Source organism: Chinchilla lanigera, unplaced genomic scaffold (assembly GCF_000276665.1).
Source record: "Chinchilla lanigera isolate Chin_1 unplaced genomic scaffold, ChiLan1.0 scaffold00066, whole genome shotgun sequence".
NCBI lineage: Eukaryota > Metazoa > Chordata > Mammalia > Rodentia > Chinchillidae > Chinchilla > Chinchilla lanigera.
Window position 1 is genome coordinate 12,879,142 of NW_004955467.1, and position 22,659 is coordinate 12,901,800.

Genomic DNA, 22,659 nt, shown 5'->3' on the forward strand with positions numbered 1-22,659 from the left:
GCCAGTCCCTGTATCCACGCCCTGGGCCCCACTGCCCTCCCCATGGCCCAAGGCGCCTGGCTTCCCAGGAGTTTTATGTGGTCGTCCGGGGCCCCCGGCACTGGCTGCTTGCCTCTGTGTGTGCCCTGCCCTTTCCCTTCTGCAGCTCTGTGCCGTTTCTCCCCAGAGCTTTCCTGACCCCGGAGGCAGCATTCCCCATCCCAGCAACACGACTGCCCCTCTGGGGCTCTGAGGGTCTACCCCACCTGTGGGTCTCGAAAGCTCCTTACCTCACTCCAGCCTGTGGTCCCGCAGTGAGGGGCCCGTGTGGCGCTCCCGCTTCCTCGTGCTCAGCCGAGGGCCTGGCTCGTCAGGGCTCGGTAGATGAGCAAGCGAATAGCCGTTAACGTTGCCTGCTGTTCTCTTCCTCCACAGGCTCTGCAGAACATCGCTGCCATCAGCCTGGCCATCAACTACCCAAACAAGGCCACCCGCCTCTGGAATGTCGAGTGTTAGCCTCCGTGTGGCGTGCGTGGGGCGCCTGAACCTGTCCACGGGGGTTTGGAGCCTCATTCAGGAAAACTCCCGCGGCCTCAGGGCCCAGCTCCCCTCCAGCTCATTTCTGCTCCCATCCAGAGGCCGAGTGGCCGCGTCTCCCAGAACTTCCTGTGTGCAGGCCAGACATGGGCACAGACTGTGGCACATGCGCTGAGCAAGGCAGGGCAGGGTGGCTCGGGGCAGGCCGGAGGCCCTTGGGAAGGTTGTGCAGTGACCAGCCTTTCCTCTCTGTCTGAAGCTGCCCGCACTCGCCATCGCAGGAAGCTGCTGGCTGCCCAGGGCCACTGTCACAGGAAGACCTGCAGCTGCAGTGACTGGACTGGGAGGGCCTTCGCTTTCGCTTTGTGGGGCTGGGAATTCAGACGATGAGTGGCGCAGGCCCCTCCTGGCCACCATTAGTCCCCGAGTATTCAGCGCAAGACAAGTGTCCGCTAGCTCCCTGCATACCCCACCATCCCAGAGAGCTCCCGGGTGAGCGCAAGTGCCCTTGGGAACAGCCGCAGGCTGCCCGTACGTCTGCCACGTGGCGGCTCTGGCACAGCCAAGCGTGTCCCGTTGTCATTTGCCCTGTTTCCGTCTCCACCTCAGGTTTCTACACTCCCTGAGATGAGCGGGCCTTCAGGGAACAGTCTGGGGCAGACAGCCGGGGAGCAGACCAGAGGGCGAACCAGAGGAGCCCTGTAGCCTCCGCACCTGGTGACTGTAGCGCTCTCCACGGTCTTATTTTAGGAGGAAGCAAACGTGGTTTTTTATTTCTGCCCGATGGTCACGATAATCCGTCAGCTCCACCGCCAGCGGGACTCTGCGTGGTTATTTGGCTGCCACTTGCCTAGCAATAACTACATTAGTTCTAGTGAATGCTTTTACATTTTTTCCTTCTATGGTTTTAGCTTGCCCTGAAGTGCTGATTATTATTCTCTCTCCAGAGCTGTGTTTTTAGCATGTGCAGCGGGGTTGGCATGGGGCTGGGGCCGGCACAGTGGCACTTGCAGGAATGAAGAATGCCCAGGCAACTGCCATAGAAGGGCAGGTGTCTGGGCTGGGTGCATGTCGCACCACACAGGGCCAAGCCCAGGGCAGGCTGCTCAGAGCCAGGGCCACACCTGACCTGTGGGCATTGCCATGGCCCTGTACGCCCCTTGGCCTTTGCAGGGGTTTCGATTGGAAAAGCCCGAGTCCGCCAGCCTGGGAACGGCTTCCTATAGGAAAACTTTTGCCTTCTGGCCAAGGAAACCAAGGTGCAGCGCCCTTTGCAGCCCTAGAATTAGATTCTCAGCCCAGTGCCAGGGTGCAGGAAAGACAGTCACGGAATAGGAGGGCCTGGGCTTGGGGTCGAAGGAGACAGGAGCAAATGGGGTCGGGCCCTGAGGCCCACTGCCCCGCCCTCACGGAGGGCCTCGCCTGCTTCCCCGTGCTGATCGTGACAGAGCCCCTGCTCCTGGCCCTGTAGAAACCCCTTTCCCACCTTTTGCACTTTCCCACACTAGCCTTGATTTACAAGCTGCCTGCACCCAGGAAAGGCCGTGCTCCACGCCGTTCTGACCCAAATAGATCTCCCAAGGGGGAATCAGAGAGCAAATCTTGGAGCTGGGGGTAGAGGCCCACTGTGGGCGCAGCTCAGTGGCAGATGGCCTGGAAAAGATGAGGAGATGGCACCGCCCAGAGCCTCCCACACTTTGGACTGACCCTGAGTAAAGCAGGGCAGACACAGGGCAGGGCCGTGGGCACTCCCTCGGGGTGGTGTCCACTAGCTCGACTCCCACCTTCCAATCAGGAAGAGCAATTGTAAATAAACGCCAGACTCCGCATCGCTTCTCTCCCTTCACCACTCTGCTATTTTTGTCTCTGTGCTTTAGTTTGCATAGAACAAGCCCACGTTTTCCCTTCAGACACAACTGCTGCTCTCTGACGCGCCCCTCCTGCTCTGGCCGGTCAGCTTTTCACCACCACCTCTGCCTCCGGCCACTGGGTGGCGCTGCAGAGCCAGGCCCGGTCCCCAGCCTGGAGCCGCGGTAGCCCAAAGGATTTCCATCAAGTCCAACTCCCTTTGACTCTTAGGAGGCAAAACTGCCTGGAAGGAGATAAAACTGGCAGGAATAAGGTGTCGTGGAAACATGTGCCTAATCTATAAAGAAATTCTGTTCCAAATCATACATACTGTACAGACACTGTTCCTAAAGAGAGGAGTGACTTATTTTCATCATCGTTTTTAATTTGTTTTCTTACGGGTTTACGATTTTGAATTTTTCTTATTTGGTTGAAAGAATTTTGATTATATCAGCTGAGTGAGTTCAGCCTGTAAAAAGAATGTTAAGTTGTGGATAAAATATGCAAATGAAGAGAAATATATTGTACAAATTCTATATAAAAAGTACAGCTCTGCGTGGACTTAATTTATCTCCTCCTCCCCCACATCCTTCGGTTTCTCTCGGGAAGATTATGCTTGGAGTTTCCACCAAGCCCAGACTGCCGGGGTTTATAGGGTTCCATGGCCCTGGGGCTTAAAGGAACAGAAAGGCTCTCTGGCCCCATTGCCTGTGTCCTGGGGGTCTGTCAGCTCCTCCTGGCCACATGAGCCTTGACACCCGCCTCCCTGCTTACACCTGGGTTTGCCGTGCGCCCCTGAGGTTTGCACACACAGAAGGTGACCCCAGGGTGCCCTCTCCAGACAGCTACCTCAGTTCCACTTCGCGGGTCATGGCCCCTCTTGTAGCTTACTGGAACCTGCACAGCCAGTGAAAAGGATGAAGATGGAGGCCAAATGCGGCTCTCTGAGGGCTGCTTCCGTCAGCCAGCCCCAGGGCCTCACACCTCCGTCCCTCCCATCTCTGGCTTGCCATGCGCCGTGCTGACACCTTGTCAGCTCCCGGGGCCAGGGGCTGTCTCACGCGTTGGAGAGGAGTGCCTTTGTGCCTTCTTAGTGCCGGCTGGGCTTGACTAGTCTTTGAGGCCCATCTGTTCCAGCCTGATCCGTCTCCCTGAAACCTTAGACTTCTTGGGGAGACCCAGACCCAGCCTCAGCTGTCCTCACCACTGCCGAGGCCAGAGAGCCTGGGTCAGCTCCCTGCCCCTGCTGGGGCCGGCATGTTTGCCTTCCCCACCACTTTGTCATCTGCATACCTGGGGTTAAAAGCAAGTCTGCCCCTGCAAGCCCGGGCCAGCTAGGGTGGTCCTGTTGCTGCCATTGCTAAGCTGGAAAGCACAGAAGTAGAGGTAGCCCGTGAGCTAAGAAGATCACAAAAGCAAGGGACATTATGAACGCTAGCCTTTTTAATTTTCAGTACTAGGGATAGAACCCGGGCCCTCAGTGTACGAGGCAAGTGTCCTACCACGAGCTACATCCCAGCTCAGCCTAGGTCTTTTAGAACTTCAGGGAAACACTGAGTTCAACCAGCTGAGCCTCCTCAGTTGCTAAAAGAGCCGGACCTGTATTGTCAGGGCAGAATCTGCGCTGGACAGGCTCAGCCCTGACACCCCTCCCCAGCCTGGCTGTGCTGTGCACACGGGCGTTCCCTCGTTCTGTTCTCCCCACATCAGGGGTGTGCCAGCTGTTGGGGCTGCCTGCAAACTGCCCATCTAAAAACCCGGCTCTCAGGCCAAATCTTTAATGTGGCACTGCATCCCTGTGGCAGAACCTGTTGTCCATCTAACTGCTATTTCCCATCCACTCCCTTCGCTGCTCTCAGAATTCAGCTTTTTTGCAGATGGCAACTACAGGGTTGTTTGTTTGCTTCCCCTTAATGTACTGGGATTTGAACCCAGGTCCTTTGCACTGAACCGCATCCCCAAGCCCTTGTTTATTTATTTATTTTTATTTTAAGATAGGATCTCAGTAATTCAGAAAGGTCCCTAGGCCAGACTCGAACTTGTGCTCCTCCCGTCTCAGCTTCTCAAAGTTCTGGAATTACTACAGGTGTGTCCCATCATGCCTGGCTTGGAGAGTCGGTCAACTCACAAGGAAAGTCATGGTTGGGTTAAGTCTCCCTGCAAACCTTGTTTCTGTTTGCTTTCCCATACTCCCTTTCCCAGCCCCTCTTGTGGTTAGAGCTGCTCTGTGACCTATTTCCCACTAAAGGGAGGCCAAAGCATGCTGGAAGGCTCTGGGTGAGGAGTCTGCCCCTGCAGAGCGTGACACTTAGTGCTCCTTCTGCAGCTCGCCACCATCATGTAAAAAGTGGAGGGGGGCAGAAAGCCACACACCGGGACTGTGGGAGAGAAAGTAGGAACTGGGTTGTTTAGCTCACTTGTTTGCCTGAGTGAGTAGGGTGATAGTGGTTGAGTGGTCTCTCACTTGCAGATGAAAGCATTTCTGACCCAAGTGTATGCAACACTGTGGCCCCAGTAGATAGAAAAAAGTCACTTCCCTGTTTCATCACATTGATATAAACAGTAAATCAAGAGGAAATATGTGTAAATTTCCCGATATAAAAGGGCCTGTGACATATCAGAAAATGGAAAGATATCCCTTGTTCTTGGGTAGGAAGAACCAGTGTAGTGAAAATGACCATACTTCCAAAACTGTTACACAGGTTTAATGCAATCCTGATCAAAACACCAATGGCATAGCTCACAGAATTAGCAAAACCCATGCTAAAATTCATTTGGAACCAGCAGAGAACCAGAATAACAAAAGCAATTCTGGGCAACAAGAGCAAGGCAGGGGGCTTTATAATCCCTAACTTGAAATTATACTACAAAGCTACTGTGATAAAAACAGCATGCTACTGGCAAAAAAAACAAAAACAAAAACAAAAACACAGACCTAAGGATCAGTGGAACAGATTAGATGATGCAGAAACAACTCCAAACATGCTCACCAGTTTGTCTTTGACAAAGGGGCCAAACATGTTCACTGGAAGAAAGATAACCTCTTTAATAAATGGTGCTGGAAAAACTGGCTTTTGCCGAAGAATAAACCTAAACCCATGTCTATCACCATGCACTAATCTAAAATCAAAATGGGTCAAAGATCTAAATATTAAAGCAGAAACACTAAATCTGCTGGAAGAGAGAACAGGTAGGACTCTTAAAGTCATAGATGTAGACAAAGTCTTTATGAACAAAACACTGATTGCACAGAAAATATCACAAAGAATCAACAACTGGGATCTCACCTTATTAAAAAGCTTTTGCAGGGCTGGGGATTTAGCTCAGCGGCACAGCGCCTGTGTGGCAAGCACAAGGTTGTGAGTTCGATTCCCGGTACCGGGAAAAAAACAAAAGCTTTTGCACAGCAAAAGAAACCACCAGCAAAGTAAAGTGATAACCAACAATGTGGGGAAAAAATTTTGTCAGCTGTTCCTCAAAGAACTAATATCCAAAATATATAAAGATCTCCAAAAAATCAGACCCCCTCAATTTTAAAGCCCCAATCCAAAAAATAGGCATCTGAAATGAATAGACACTTCTCAGATGAAGAAGTACAAACAGCAAGTAAATATATGAAAAAAATTAATATGACCATCACTGGTCCTATTAAATATGCCTATATCCCTTCTTTCTAGGGATTCTCGTCCATGTGCCTTTGTTCGGGTTCAAAGAGGGTCCAGACTTAAAGTTTGGAGGCACCGTCCCACGATTTGTTCTGCCTTTTTCTTTTTAGTTGCAAATTAAACTCCAAAACCAACAATTTAAAAGGAACATTTTAAATCTGCCAGATGTGGTGGCCCACACCTATAATCCCAGCGTTCGAGGCTGAGGTAGGAGGATCACCATGAGTTCGAGACCAGCCTGGGCTACATAGTGAGTTCAAAGTCGGTGTTGGTGTGAATAGTGAGACCCTGTCTGAAATAAACAAAACAAAACATAAAACTGACAAGTCAAGGTTGTATCTGGCCCAAGCAAAGCTAAGTTCCAGGGGCTCAAAGATGTCAGGTCAGATCAGTCTGTGTCTCCCAGGGCTCTGGCCCAGCTTCTCCCCTGCTCTGCTTCCCTGCGGGGCCTTTACTGAGGTGAAGGTGAAGGTGAGCCTGAAGGAGCCGGCCAGTCTCCCTCCTCCTCTCCCCTGCGGTTTTCCTGAGCGGGTCCTTGTGATGTCTTCCCGCCATGACTCGCCTTGGTGTGCAGCAGCTACTAGGGAAAGCTGTGAGTTTGCAAGTTGTCCTCTCAGAACTGCTGAGCAACGCTGGGCAGACGACGCATCCAGGAAATCCCACACAGCCCCGGGAGCCCAAGCGCTGGGCCACTGGCTGCTCCACCAGGCAAAATGCCCCCCAGTGTGGTTGGCACAGGCCCTGTGAACATGGACTTCTAAGGTCACTGATGGCTTTTTTTCTTAATTAAAAAAAATTAATTGACACATAATTATACCTGTTTGTCAGGTACACTATGACATTTCATTACATGTAGAAAATACATACTGATTAGATCAGAGTAATCAGTACATCACCTCAGACTTGTGTCATTTTCTTTTTTTTTTTTTTCTTTTTTGTCTTTTTGAGACAGGGTCTCGCTGTGCAGTTTAGGCCGGCCGTGAGCTCACTTTGTAGCGCAGGCTGGTCTCAAACTCACAGTGATCCTCCTGCCTCAGCCTCCCCAGTGCTGGGATTACAGGCGTGCGCCACCACACCTGGCCACTTGTGTCATTTTGTATGTATGTGTGGGAGCATTCGAAATCCTCTCTTGAGGAGGTAGCTCAGTATTAGAGCCAGTACTTAGCATGTACAAGGCTCTGGGTTCAATACCTAGCACCAAAAATAATCAAACAAATAAATAAATAAATCCTCTTCTACCTATTCTGAAATTTTCTTTTCTCTCTCTCTCTCTTTCTTTCTTTCTTTTTCCTTCTCTCTCTCTCTCTCTCTCTCTCTCTCTCTCTCTCTCTCTCTCTCTCTCTTTTTTGAGACAGGGTGTCAATATGTAGCTGGCCTTGAACTCTCTTATGTAGCCCAGGCTGACCTCAAACTCACAGCAATCCCTCTGCCTCAGCTTCCCGGGTACTGGGATTACAGGTGTGCACCACCACTCCCAGCCTTAAAATTTTCAATTAATTGTTGCCAATCATTGTTCTGTGCTACAAAACATTGGAAGTTATTCCTGCACTTGTTAATTCCTCGATTCACCCCATCTCTTACCCAAGCTCTGTTAACCACTAGTCTCTCTTGACTTCTGAGATCAGCTTTTTGGCTTCTCCATGTGAGTGAGACTTTGCTTTTTTAACAAAGGCTTAATGGAAAAGAATGTGTACACATATAACTAGATGCAAATAGAAAATCAACTTTATTTATTATCAGGCAATATAATTCAAGACAAAATTAAACTGGACAGGCCAGGTGTGATGGTGCATGCCTATAATTCCAGCACCCGAGAGGCTGAAGTAGGAGGATCGCAGTGAGTTCAAGGGCAGCCTGGGCTGCATGGAGAGATCCCTATCTCAAAAGAATTTTAAAAATTAAAAAAATAAACTGGACCAAAGTAGTTTTATGTATTAATATTTTAGAGTATAATTTGCAATAAAAAATGTAACACTTATGTCCCAAGTCCTACAAGAAATTACATCAAACAAAACCATGCTAGAAATTTGTGGAGAATTAGGCAAATTCAATAGTAATGGGAGGTAACATTAATAATGGGTTGTTTGTTTGTTTGTTTGTTTGAGACAGGGTTTCTCTATGTAGTCCAGGATGGCTTCGAATTTGCAGCGATCTTCCTGCTTCAGCCTCCTGAGTTCTGGGGTCATAGGCCTGTGCCACCAGGGCTGGCTCACTGAAAGTTTTAAGAAGAACTGTGGATTAGCTCAGTGGTAAAGCACATATCTAGTATATATGGGACACTTGGTTCAATCTCCAGGGCTACAAAAAGAAAAATAGAATGGAGGACACCTGTAGTCTTAGCTACTCAGGAGGCTGGGGCAGGAGGATCCCTGAGCCTAGGAGTTCAAAACTAGCCTAGCCAACATGAGACCTTATCTCAAAAAAAAAAAAAAAAAAGAAGAAAGAAAGAAAAAAGAAGTAAAGAAGCATGTGGAATTACTACCAATCTTAAGTAAATAAAAAATTTGAATTGTAAAGAAATATTATGAATAAAATATCAGCAAAATAATTTAGATAGAATGGACAAATTCTTAGAAAGATGCAAAGTACCAAGACTGATTCAAGAAAAAATAGAAAATGTGGGACGAGGAGTGTGACTCACAGGTTTCCTGGTTTGTATAAGGAAGGAAGGAAGAGAGGGAGGGAGGGAGTAAGTTTGGAAAGGAAGAAGGAAAACTATCTCTGTTTGGAGATACACGATCTTATATATGTAAGACCCTAAGGAATCCACTAAAAAAAATACTAACACATACAAATGAGTTTAACAAAGTTGCAGGACACAAGGTCAATGCACAAAAATCAATTCTGCTTCTGCATTCTGCAAATTAAATTAATAAAACTATTCCATTAACATAACTAGACAGGGAGGCCAACTTTGGCCACATAGTAAGTTCAAGGCTGGCCTGAACTACATAGTGAAATTGTGTCTCAAAACATAAGTAAATGAGTAAACTAAACAGAAAATCATTCTATTAACAATAGCATCGAAGAGTAAATTACTTAGTAACTCTATCAACAGAAGTGCAAAACTTACAGAGTGAAAATAAAAAAAATACTGTCAAAGGAAACTGAAAATCTAAATAGATGGGAAAATATTCAAATATTCTTAAATCAGAGGAATTAATTTGTTACAGTAACAATACTCTCCAAAATTACCAACCAAAAACTTCGGGGCTTATCACAACAAAATGTTCCTTTCTGGACAGTCTCCATGTGTCTGGAACCCAGGTACAGCTTACCTGGATGCCTGTGGCTCAAGGTCTCTTATGAGGCTAAAGCCATCTCAAGATTTCACAGCTGAGGGCTGCAGGGTTAGCTCAGTGGCACAGCACCTGCCTGGCAAGCAAGCGCAATGTCATGAGTTCGATTCCTGGTACCAGAAGGAAAGAAAAAAAAAAATATTTCACAGCTGTTATCCTAGCATGGTAGGATAACAGCTATCCTGTTATCCTGCTATGTTTGAACTCAGCCTGAGCATCTTAGTAAATTAGCAAGACCCTGACTCAAAATAAAAAGGACAGGGGTATAGCTCAGTGCAAAGGTGCTGTGTTCAATTCCTAGTACTGGGGAGAAAAACAAAATCACCAGAGCTAAAAGATCCACTTGTTCATGTGGTCAGCAAGCTTCAGGTCTGCAAGGCCGTGGGACTGAGGGCCTCAGACACCCACACATGGCATGAGCTTCTCTACACTGACTCAGAACATTGCAGTTTACTTCCTCTAGCATGAGTGCTGCAAAAGTAAGAGCATTCAAGCAGGAAACCACAGCCTTTTTATAACCCAATTTCAAAAAGGAATGGCATCACTTCTGCTTTCTTATTGGTCAGAAGCTGTCAGGAAGTCCTGCCCACATTCAATGGGAGGGGATTGCAGAGGCTGGAGTTCTGGGAGGTGGGGCTCACAGAGGCCCTCTCCAAGGCTGCCTTCCGCAGCCCTGTTACTGTTTCCTCAGAGCACTAATCACAATGTGTACCTATGCTAACTATGGCTTTGTTTGCTGTAGAACATCTTCCAGTTAAACTGTAAGCTCCATGGCGATGGAGACAATATTCGTCTTGCTCATCACAAGGTGTTGCATAGAAATAAATGCAAGGTACTTACCAAATATCAGTTGAGTGAATGAATTTATAAATACTTACTTTGATCACACATAGAAAATGCCTGGCAGTGTAAGTAGGAAAGTGAGGAGTGGTTATTTTTGAGGAATGGACATGGGAGTACAGAGGGAAAAGGCTTTGAGTCTCTCTCTTCTTTCTCCCTCCAAGCTGTTTGAATCCTTAGTCACAAGCAACTGCTATTTTCCCAATCAAAACCTAATGAAACAAATGCTAAGATCACAAATAAATGACAAACAGGAAAAATATTTACAACATATACAATCAAAGGTTGTTTTTCATAATCTGTAAGGAGCCCTTAACAAGTCAATAAAATAAAGATGGACTCACCCAAAATAAAAAAGGGCAAGAGACAGAAACTGACAATTCTCATTGGTTACTGACAATTCTCTTGGTTACTTGAGAGATGCAAATTAAAACAACACTGAGATTCCATCTACCCCAGCAAGAACGGCTGCCATCAAAAAATCAACTGATAACAAATGCTTGAGGGGCTATGGGGAAGAAGAACCCCTTTTTCACTGTTGGTGGGAGTGTAGACTGGTGCAACCACTGTGGAGATCAGTGTGGAGATTCCTTAAGAAACTGAGATTAGAGGTCCCATTTGAACCAGCTATTCCTTTTTTGGGTAACTTCCCAGAAGAATTAAAAACATCATACCACAGCAATATATAAACATGTTTATAGCACCCATGTTTATAGCAACACAATCTGTAATGGCTAAATCTTGGAAACAACCCAGATACCCAAAACAGAGGAATGGATAAAAAAGATGTGGTTTTTTATAATGGAGTACTACTCGGCCATAAAAAAGGACAAACTGGAAACTTTTATAGGTAAATAGATGCAATCTGAGACCATACTCATAAGTGAAATAAATCAGAGCCATATGTGTAAACATCATATTGTTTTACTAGTGTGAGAAATTGAACAAGAAAATGGGATTTGATGAAATGTATAACAGATATTGTGAAGTGGGAAAAAACTGCAAAAGAAAAGATAAACTGCAATGGGGAAAAGGGAAAAGAAGAAAGAGAAAAAGAAAAAAAATGTGTGTATACACAAGATAGTTAAAATAGTCTTACAGCTAACTTCCTTAACTCCTTAAAAAAATGCTTTGTGCTAATATTGCTTAGACAAGATAGCATGCCTATATCTTATACTCTGATTAACTAATAGCAAGACAATATGCAATGTATCAACTATCTTAACTGGCCTACTAACCTGTTTATCTTTTTTCTCTTTAAAATACAAAAATATAAATGACCAGTAGCAGATGGATATTCACCTGCATGAGTAAAGAAATGCGGGCAGAGAGAGAGACATAATGCAAAGCATGATAGAGCAGGCATGGGTGAGTGTGGGTCACTCACCCAGGACCCACCTGGACCCGCAGGAAGGAAACCCGAGCCTCCCAGTTCAGTTTAGACAGCCTGGAATATAGCTCAGCGGCGTAAGCGCCTGCCTGGCAAGCATGAGGTCATGAGTTCGATTCCTGGTACCCAAAACAAAAATTCTTCCCGGTTCAGTCTAGAGCAGCACTAGCAAAGCAAACAGAGCCTAAAAGTAGCCAGCCCTTCGCACCTACCACTCCCCCTGATCTGTGGAATAACTGGCCAACCTGCTAAAATGTACCTGTGTAGCCCTGGGGATCCCAAAACACCTATACTAGAGAGTTGATTAAATGTGATTAAGTACTATGCATGTGATTAAAACAATATTGCACAGCTGCTATGGCTTCAGTGTAGTCAATCCCCACCAAAATTCATGTTGAGATTATTTCCACAAGGTAATGGTATTGTAAAGTGGTTGGACCTTCCAAGAGGCCTCTGAGCTGTGAGGGACCCACTCTCATGAAAGGGTTAATACCGCCCTACAGGAGTGAGTCCTCACTCCCATAACTGGATTGGTTGTCATGAAAGTTCATTGTTATAAAGCAAGTTTGCCCCTCACATCTCTCCCTTATCAGCCTGCTTGCTTTTATGCTTTCTGCCATGAGTTGAAAGAGCACAAAGCCTTCACCACATGCAGAAGCCTCATCTTGAGCTTAGAGATTACATAACCCGAAGCCAAAATAAGCCTCTTCTCTTTGTAAATTGTCCAGCCTCACGCATTCTGTTACAGCAGCAGAAAACAGACTAAAACAACATGTATGTATATTGATATGCAAAAGTGCTCACCACATGTTACCAAGTGAAAAAACAAGACATAAATAACAACCACCATCCCCTTATGTAAGAGAAAATATACTTATCATCTATAAAGTTCTGACAAAACTTGCAGCAAAATACTGACATTGGTTGTCACCAGCAGTGAGCTTATGGGAAATGTAACCACTTTCTGTTTATCTGTATTTTGGATTTTCTTTACGACAAATGTGTAAGACTTGATATAATAAAAAAAAAAAGGAAAATAAAGTTTTTTTTTTTAATGTTCTATTGTGAGAGTTGGCTTTTTCAAGTTTGTTTTTAAATTTGTCACAGGGCTTGGCTTTCTGGGCTCCAGGCTGGAACATGTGGCGGGTTTCCTGCTTGGGGAATTGTGTTTTTTCCAGGTTGCCTGAGAGGCACTGGGAGTTTAGCACTAACAAGAGTTACCCACTTCTCACAGGGCCTGGCTCACACATGGCACTGGACCTCAGGCCCTCAGGTCATTGCTGCCGCCCTGGCCAGACCTCACATCCCACTCCACCCTGAGCACAAAATCCAGTCCTGTGGTGTACAGTGCTACCTGTGGTTGTGAGCACTGCAATGTGAGCCTCTGCTGTTCTTTCCATTTTCCTAGAAGCATACACATTTTCCCTCTCTGTGGCTCACATTGTAAGAGTAACCATGTAACACACGCGTGGCCAATCAGAGTCTTCCATTGGCTTGCTACAGTGATTGGTCCAGGGTTGGACACATGACCTCAGTCAGTCTAAAAAGCTGAGCCCAAGAGTTTTGCTGCAACCGCTGGGGTTGCTGGGAGAAAGGTGCCTCAGCCAGGAGCTATATCGAGAGCCTAAGAATAAAGTCTACCAATGCTTTGTCCACGCCCCCATGTATCCACCTTAAGGCCAGTTACCCTGGACTTTGCAGTCCTGTGGGCCAAATTTCCCATTTTTGCTCAGCTACTCTGAGTTGTGTTTCTGTAACGATCAAAAGAGGCTTAACTGCTTTGAGCAAAGAGCCAGGAGTTATTCAGAGACCAAAGACACAGCCGTGATGGGCAGCAGGTTCCTGCCCGGCAGCACACACAGCCCAGGGAGCTTCAGGCTTCCTCCTGTGGCTGGCCTTGCCCATGGTGCCCCCAGCAGGCCCACCTAGTAAGCCAGCCTCTGGTCCTTCCATCTGCACAGATCCTGCGGATTTTTGTAAACAATCCCACACAAATCCCCACCAGCAAGAGAGCAAGATGTTGAACTCACACTCCCCCCAAACACTTGGCTTCAGCTTCCAAATGTCTTAATGTCTTTCACTGTAGCTTAAATTTTGTGTATATTTTGCATTTTCTACCAGAATGCTCTGACATTTAAAAAAGGTTTTCTGCTGTGACTTTTGGAAATTAGACCCTTTTCAAATATATTATGCAAATATTTTCTCTTATTCTGTGGTTTTCTTTTCACCCTCTAAGTAGGGTCTTTTTTTCACATCCCTCTACCCCAGGACTGCAGATTGAACCCAGGGAGCACTGCGCTACGTACCCCCTACAATTTTTTGGTTTTATTTTGAGATAACTTAGCATCTCACTAAGTTGCTCAGGCTGCCCTTGACCTTGAGATTCCCGCTGCCTCAGCCTCCTGACAGCTGGGAATTAAGTGTCTTTTGATGCACAAATATTTTTCATTTTGAAGTAGTCCAGTTTATCCAGTTTTTCTTTTCTTGCATGTGCTTTCAGTGGCCAAGAAACCATTGCCACATTCAAGGTTATGCAGATTTACTCCTATGGCTCTGGGAGAATGGGAAAGGGCAGAGTAGAAGAATGAAATATCAAACGTAATACTAGGACAAGAGGACGAAGCAGGAAGGGGAATAGAGGCAGTTGTGGTGGTGCATACCTGTAATCCCAGCACTCGGGAGACTGAGGCAGGAGGATCATTGCAAGTTCAAGACCAGCTTGGGCTACAAAGTGAGCTCAAGTCCAGCCTGAACTGCACAGAGAGTCCCTGTCTCAAAAAGACCAAAACAAAAGAGAAAAGAGGGGGTGGGGGAATAAAGGGAGAGGGAAGAGAGAACTGGAAGCAAGGGCCAGGAGAGGCAGGCAACCAGGTTGGGGTGGGGTCCAGCACAGACCAAAGGACAAGTGACAGCTCCATAAGGGCACAGAGACCAGAGTCAGCATGAGATGGAGACAGGAGAGAGGAGGAGGCCTGGAGCTGAGGGCCCTGCACCCAGTGCCCGGACAGCCCTGCACAATAATGGCCTCCTGAGAGTGCCATGCTTGGGGCACCTGGCTGATAGTTCTCAGCTCCTGAGAGAAGGTATTCATCCCCTGCCTCACCTCAAAACAAGGTGTTTTTGTTTCTGGGCAAATTAGTGCAGTGGTCTAACTCATGGACTCAGAAGCCCAGCTATCGGGGTTCACTTCTGAGGTCATCTTAGACTATGTTGTGCTATTTGAACAGAATCCCACGTACGGTCATTTGTAACGAAGAGAGGCTTGGGAAGCTGGGATGTTCGGGAGGGAGGAGCTACCTCTGGGAAGGCCTCGAGCTGCTGAACAGCCTGGAGGGAAGGAGGCCACGGTCATCCTTTTTTTTTTTTTTTTTTTGGTTTTTTGGTTTTTCTCCGGTACCAGGAACCGAACTCACGACCTTGCGCTTGCCAGGCAGGCGCTTTGCCGCTGAGCTAAATCCCCAGCCCCAAGTAATACAACTTTTTTTTTTTTTTTTTGGTTTTTCTCCGGTACTGGGAACCGAACTCACGACCTTGCGCTTGCCAGGCAGGCGCTTTTGCCGCTGAGCTAAATCCCTAGCCCCGGTCATCCTTTGTAAGGCCTGGCTCCCAGGATAGAAAGCCCATTCCTGGGATAATGACAGTAATCATGCCCTAATTACTTCCTAAAGGTCCCACCTCCAGTACCATTGCATGGGAGATTGAGTTTCTAATGCATAAACTTTGGGGGAGGTGTTTAAACCACAGCAGGGCTCTACTCCCACCAGCGTGTGACCTTGGACAAGTCCTTTACCCCTCTGAGCCTCTGAGCCTCCAGAGAGACTATCCAAGTGGGAAAACCTCAACATACACCTAAATAATCTGCGTGCCAAATATCAGTTAACGTCCCACGCCTGGGGAAATGTAGCAGCAGGTCCCAGAGATGTTTAATGACACATTTTCTAATTCTTTCCATATTTAGATGTTTCAGAACGAGGGTGTATGCATTTATAAGTAGGAACGCAGGGGAGCTCAGGCTCTGTACAGTGGTGGGAGCCGGGCTTGCTCCCCTGGCCAGGCTGGGAAGCCGGACGGCAAAGGCCACACGATTGCTTTGACCTGAGCATAGCTAGGCTTGGCTTGGAGCCAGCTCCAGCAGGAAACAGTGGCTGCTGAGAGTCTCAGACCCTTAGAGTCCGGGGCTGCTGGGCAGGGGCTGCCTCTGGAAGAGCCAAGGCAGGTCCTGCAAGTGTTGAACTGGGAAGTGCTTTCTGGATGTGGCCCATTTTACAGCCCCGTAGGGGAGGTGATATGCTCAGGTTCCGCGCGTGATTCTGGGGGTGGGAGCCCAGCCTAGCCAGATGTGAGAGCCAGGGTAGTCTGTGATGCCTGGTGTCAGCCTGTGACCCCGGCTGCAGAGTCACATCCGCTGTTTGGCCACGGCGTGGGCTCCGCCGCTCCTTGGGGGGAAGCTGGCATTGTGTTCTCAATGGTCAGTGGTGGAAAAAGCACACACATAAGCTGAGTAAACAGAGACACGGGGCTGCCGCCATGGGAACAGCGGGTGGAGGTGGCGCGGCTGGAGCACGGCAGGGACACAGCTTGGCCTAGGCTCACCTTGGAGCAGGAGTCTGCGGAGACTGAGCCAGGGCCCTCAGGAGTGGCCCAAGGAGGTCTAAGCCCAGAGGTCCCCAAGGCCACCCAGGACGTCAGGGCCAAGGGCAGCGCCGGGTCCTCCTGGCTCTCGCTCCTCTAGCTTCTCTATCAGATAGGCTGGCAGGGAAACAGCAGGCATTTCTTTTTGAACTGTCGTTGTGAGGAAGCTTTGAGGACAGCCTTCACCAGCCTTGAAACCCTGAACTTGACTGATTCCCAGAGGTGAAGCTGGAGGTGGTTTCAAGTGCTGCTTTATGCTGTTTGCTGAACGCCCTGCTTAGTCCCCAGGAAGATGATAGAGCCTAGAAGACCCCGGCACACAACAGGTGAGCACATGGGAGCTACAGTATTAGCATGTGGAAGACATTAGCGAGTCTCCTGACTGTCAATTTCTTATCTCTGAGACACAATGCCCCGCACCTGCAATTTAAAGGAGCAGAGGTTTGTTTTGGCTCACGTCTTTAGAAGCTGAAGTCTTTGCGTGGTCGGCAGCATGGCAGAAGGGTCTGGTGGAGGAAAGATGCTCCCATCACGACAGCCAGGAAGTAGAGAGTGAAGGGAGGAGCTCGAGAGGGTGACGCATCTTTCCAGGTCGCCCCTCCCCAGTGACCCCCCTCTTCCTGCCAGACTCCACCAGCAAGCCAGCTACAATGTCCACATAATCCAGTCACCTCCCCAAAGCCCTCTGAGCGCAAGAGTTTTGGAGGAACTTCGAGACAGAAACCATAACACAGTACACAGAAACACTACATTCAAAGGTTCCACGGATAAAGCTTATGACACACTGCCAGTACCAAAGGCTGCAATCAAGGGCAGATTCGTGTATGGGTGACCACCTATATTAAGAACAGAAGTGCAAGCTGGGCATGGTGGTGCACACCTGTAATCCCAGCAGCCGGGAGGCTGAGGCAGGAGGATGGTTGCGAGTTCTAGACCAGCCTGGGCTACAAAGTGAGCTCAAGGCCAGCCTGAACTGCATAGAGAGACCCTGTCTCAAAAAGACAAAAAAAAAACCAAAACGACACAGAAGTGCAGAGAGGGACTAGCTGTGGACGGCTGATTATGCTTCCTGGGGAGAGGTAGCCATATTCCTTTGGAAGTAGTTGGGTTTTGGGATGAGGTCAGTTTGCTCTTGGGAAGTTGCTATTTCTTGTTTCTAAGAATAAGGATCAAACAGCATTTCCCTCCAAAATCTCCTGGCCCCCCTGAAAATGGACTTGGTTAGGTCCTGGGCTCCCCATCAGCCCCTCTGTCATCCTGTGAGGCTGAACTGAGTCGCAGGCAGCTCTGCAGCCAGGCCCGGCCCTGTACTTGTACTACAAGCCTCCCCCAGGCCCTCCCACTCTTTCTGTCCCTCCAGATCCCCGGGGTGGCTTTGGGGAAAAGCAAGGCAGAGAGAGGGCTGGCGTATTCACAGACTGTGACAGGTGGGATGACTGTCAGTGCACGGCAAGGGCACCCCTGCCCCTGCTGGGGGCCACAGTTTAGCCAGGCATCCCCACCCTCAGACAGCTGCAGAAGCTCCTTGCCCTGCCCCTCACCTCTAGAGAGCAGCTGAACCTGGCCTCCAAAGTGAAGCGGGCAGGACAGGAGGGTCCTGGACAGGGACCGCTGCCTCTGGGACTTCTTTGTTTTTTAGTGCGACCTGGCAGACTTTACCTAAAGAGGAACAGAAACACCTGCTGGCTTTCTCTTTGACATGTAGGTCCTGTCACCCAGCTGGCTGAAGGTGACAGGGCCTGTGGCTCCTCACACTGTGTCTGCGGGCAGGGCTGGCCGGGCAGGGCCCATGGTGCGCAGACTTGACCTCTGGAAGGCACACGATTGTTCAACTCCGGGTGCACATGCCAAGATGTGGAATTATGGAGATCTAGGCAGGGCCTGGAGTCAGAGGGAGAGAACTCAAGTAGATTCAGCCCAAGAGGCCAGGGGATGGTCACTCACACACACACACACACACACACACACACACACACCCCTGGGGCAGGGCTGAGAAAACTGTTCCAACACCATCCTAACAGCAAGTGTCAGCTTTTTCTGGGTTGTGTAGCTCAGTCATAGAGCGCCTGTTTGGCAAGCATGAGGCCCTAGATAAAAAGGTGGCAGGGGGTGGGGTGGGGGGAGCCACAAAGGAAACGCAACAAAACAAAACACAGCACAGCACAACAAAACACAACACCAACACAGAATATTTGCAACCCGGGTAGCTGGACAGAAGCTATAGAGGCTGAGGCCCAAGGCGACTCCCCCTCACCGACTGGGTTCCATCCTTCATCCCTGGTTCCCATCCACCCCTCTGATGGTTCCTAGGGAATGCGATGGCATCCAAGCTCCTGTGCTTTCCCTCCCAGCCTGCGTGCACTCTGCACTAGAACATCCCTTGCTCAAAGCCGCAGGCGGGTCCCTTGAAGCGGACAGCATTCATTCATCCAAGAAGGCTGCAATTAATCACCTAGGTTACGAGCCAGCAGTTTCTCCCTTTTCCTTTCTTTGTTCTCCCCAGGAACCCCAGTGGTGGCAGCCCCTCTGCCTTGTTGTCCCCTGGTGCTCGCCAGCGGCCCCTCCAGCTGGGCCAATGGGCACCCTGGGCATTTCTGACTCAGACCTCAGCACCACACTGTGCTCTTTCCCCAGTCCTAGGCCATGGCGTAAGGCAAAAAACCCAGGACGGGCAATATGAACTTGAGACCCTGGGGTTGGGGTGGGGATGCCAACATCTGTCAGGTGGTCCAGCCTCACTGGCTTTTCTACCAGGCGGGGGACAGCCCCAGTCTCTCTAGTAGCTCCGGTGCTGGAAGACTCCTCTGCATCCTGAGCTCCTGAGAGATGCTCGGGGCAGCAGATTCATGGCTCCATCACAAGCACCCATTGAGTGAGAAGGCAAGAGGCGAAGCCCACACGGCTTACACCACCCTTCCTTTCCGCCTCCCTGTGTAGCCCGAGCGCAGAGGTGCAGGTGTTATATGCCCTCACTGCTCTGGACAGTCACAGCGGACACTTGTTGGGTGCGTACGATGTGCCGAGCACAGTGCTAGGAGCTTGCATTACTCAGGGTACATTCAGTTGGGAGGAGCGGACAACACAGATGATAACTGCTTTGAATAAAGCATTTAAAATCATCTGTCAGAACAAGAAGCGCAAGGGTCGGTAATTTCAGGCTGTCAGGCAGCTCAGCAGTAATGCCTCCCTACAGCTCCATCCTCTTCCTCTACCTTTCCTATGTAAGTTTTATAACCTTAACCTTGATGCCTCGTGGCCACAAAGTAGCTGCTGTAGTCCTCAGGTAGTATAAACTTTACTCAGGCAGGAAGTAAGGAATACAAAAGCTTAGCTGGGGATATAGCTCAGCAGCACAAGCGCCTGTGTGGAATACAAAAGCTTCATTCACTGTATTTCATTCAGGAACCCCCTAGCAAACTTCCTCTTAGCCCTCATTGGCCACAGCTGGCTGACATGGCCATCCTGAGCTGCCAGAGAGGTAGAAAGTCACTGTCTGGCAAAGAAGAAGAGCACCTGGCTTAGCGCATTCATGATTCATGCTTTAGGCCAGGCACTTTACTACCTGAAGCCAATTCAGCCCTCTGTTAGTGAAAGGTGTGTGCGGTGCTGGTGGTGGGGTGGGGTAATCTCTACTGCGGGGCCGACTAAGAATACACCTGTGTTTTCTCAAACTCACAACTGTCCACTAAGGTGGGGCCCATGAAGCCTATTTTACAGATGATTAAACCAAGACTCAGAGACATTTAGTAAGTTTCCCAAGTAGGTAAGTGAGGAGCTAGTAAGGGTTTAGCTCCAGAACTGTCTCCACAGGATGTGCTTTTAAACTATCACACCCTTAAAATAAATAAATAAATAAAATAAACTATCATACCCTTGTATAGCTGCTGCTTTGGTATACTTCTCCCCACGCCCAGACTGTGAAGTCCTTGAGAGAAGAAACCCCACCTTCATCTTTGAACTTCAGCAGTGTCATGCCGTTGATAGTGCTCCCACTGAACTGATTTATGCACAAAACCATTTGGTTTTGATACTTGCTGTCTTGCAATATGTTTTAAAGCCAAGACTACAAAGTTGCCAGAACTACCTTTACAAAATGCACCCCATCTTTTCTTATGTGTTGTTTTCCACTTACCCGTGCTGGGCTCCTGAAGTCCCGGGCAGAGTTCCAAAGTAAATATCAGCCGTGATGGAAATATGGGGGAAGGAGAGGAGGGTGAAAGACCAATTGAAGCCCTGAAGAGTGTCAGTTCCTCATTAATTGTGGAACCATGGAAAATTCTTTGTTCCCGCCTGCTGGCTCCTTGCCTCCAGGATCTGGGTGGGTATTGCCCTTGGCCAGCTTCCTGGTCAGGTCACAGACAGTCTGATCAGAGGGGAGTGTCCTGGGGACAGAGGCCAGGACCAGGTTGGGTCCTTCGGAGCGGGTGGGAGAACCAGAGGGGCCCTGCACATCTGCCCTACCGCCCCCTCACCTTGCTGCCAGGATGGCCCTGCAAATGTGATGCCCCACTTCCCATTGTTCAGTGAGAAAACCGAGGCTCAGAAAGGTGAGGTCACTTGTCCGAGGTCACACAGTGGAGCTGAAACCAATGGACTTCTCAGGCCGTGGTCCTACTCTAGCCACAGGTGACTGGTAGGGGACTTGAGGTCCCCTTAAAGAGGCGGAGAGGACATTTGGGAACCAGGTAGACCCCAGCCCATCCTCGGGGCTTTCAGCAGGCTGTGTAACTCAGCAGTCAGCGCCAGGCTAGGCACGCTGCCCTGTAGCAGGCAGGCCACCCTCCTGCTTTTGACAACATGGGGGTGAAGAGCCTGCTCTGCTGGGCCCAGGATGCCCCAGGTGATCGCCCTGCACTGCTATCGGCCAGCAAATGGCTCCTGCCTCACTGAGCATAACAGAAGCAGCTCCTGTAAAGATTAAATGAGAGCAAGGGCTGTGACTCAGTGGTAAAGCACTTGCCTTGCATGTGCTGGCATCAATCCCCAGGACCGGAAAAAAAAGTTAAAAAGAAAGAAAAGACAAAGACCTTCTCAGGTACCGCGCCACCCAGGAGTCCAGCCCTGTTATTTCTTGACCTCCCACACCTTGCAGGTGACATAACCCCTGACACCCCTGAATGACTGACCTGGAGGGCCTGGGCTGATTTGAGTATTCAAATGAGGGGTGTGGCTCCAGGGAATTGGATGCAAATGGACCCCAATTTGCAAATCTCGGCATTTTCATGCAAATCTGGGCTTTTTTAGTATGGCTGTTGAAAGCCGGCAGACGTAGCCCAACTAAGCTCCCCTCCGCAGACACCCAGCCTGCCCGACCACTCTGGGAGCGACCACACTCATAGTAGCACAGATCCCCTTGGTCTCTTGGGCCTCAGCTGGGTTTGCTCTAAGTCACGGCCTGAGGAGGGAGACGAGAGAGGTAGAGGACATGCCAAAGCCACTCGCAGGGCCAGCAAGGGGTCAGAGAGCCCCACCTATGCATCTGCCCTGAGGCTGGCCACAGCCCAGGCATCAGGTGTCTTAGACACAGTGCCCAGCTCTGCCACACTGGGAAGCTGGGTGCCTCTGCCAACTGTCCCCACCCCTCTGGACTCCTGGGCCCCACCTGGGGACCTGGAAAGGACCCAGAGCACTGAAGCTGACCTGGCAGATGCAAGGCCCAGGCGCTGGGCCACAATGACAGGATATCCCCAGGGAGCTTGGCTGGCTGCCCACACAGGGAACGCCGGGGCGGAGACCTGGCACACACGACGAGAAAGCCTCAAAGGCCAGCAAGGGGGAAAGTCAGGACAGCCGGGCTCGCCAGGGTAGAGAGCAGGCCAGCGTTGTCATGGAAATCATGAGAATAACGGCAGGTAGGAGATGAGCAGAGGACATCGGGTTCCCCAAATAAAGACCTGGGAGCCACGGGGAGGGCATGGGTCTCTTGCCACGTTGTCATGGTGGCCACAAGAGCAAGCTCCTACCAGGAATCTCACGTCCCACCCTCACTGCCCAGCCACCCTGGCAGGGGGAGGGTGTGCCCCAGACTCCCACAGCATCGTGATGCCCAGGGGAATCCAGCCTGGCTTCACAACCTGTCCAGAAGCCCTAGCCCAGCCCCAGGCCTGGAAGTCTCCTCTGAGGAGGGCAGGCCCAGCAGCCCCTAGCCCTTGCCCTGTACACAGTGGACAGGGATGGCCCCCCAAACCCAAGGCCTGACCAGGAGGAGCTCTTGGGTGCCCTGAGGTCCTCTTCCCCATCCAGACAGCAAGTCCACTCTCAAATTCCTTTCAAGTTGTGTCTAAAGGCCCACAAGCTTGGTCTGGTGTGACCATTTACAAGACAAATAAGGATTTTGCATTTCACTCACTTATAACCCACTGCTGACTACTGTTGGGGCCCTGGGGGCTGACTGGTCAAGCTTAGCGGAGAACAGGAAGCAGCTTGAGCCCCCTCCCTGCTGAGCAGGGGCTCTCCTGTCATCTCCAAG

The 22,659-nt window shown here is 49.5% G+C and overlaps 1 protein-coding gene across 2 annotated transcripts in view; it reads left to right on the plus strand.

Moving 5' to 3' along the window:
• Positions 1–2,908, plus strand: part of Zzef1 (zinc finger, ZZ-type with EF-hand domain 1) — a 121,716-nt gene extending 118,808 nt beyond the window's left edge. Inside the window, exon 55 of one of the 2 annotated variants that reach the window (XM_005399693.2) lies at positions 415–2,908. In XM_005399693.2, the coding sequence (XP_005399750.1) occupies positions 415–495 (81 nt within the window). In that variant the 3' untranslated portion in view covers positions 496–2,908. The remainder of the gene's footprint in view (positions 1–414) is intronic. The other variant, XM_005399694.2, reaches the window with a different exon arrangement.
• The last annotated feature ends 19,751 nt before the right edge of the window (positions 2,909–22,659 follow it).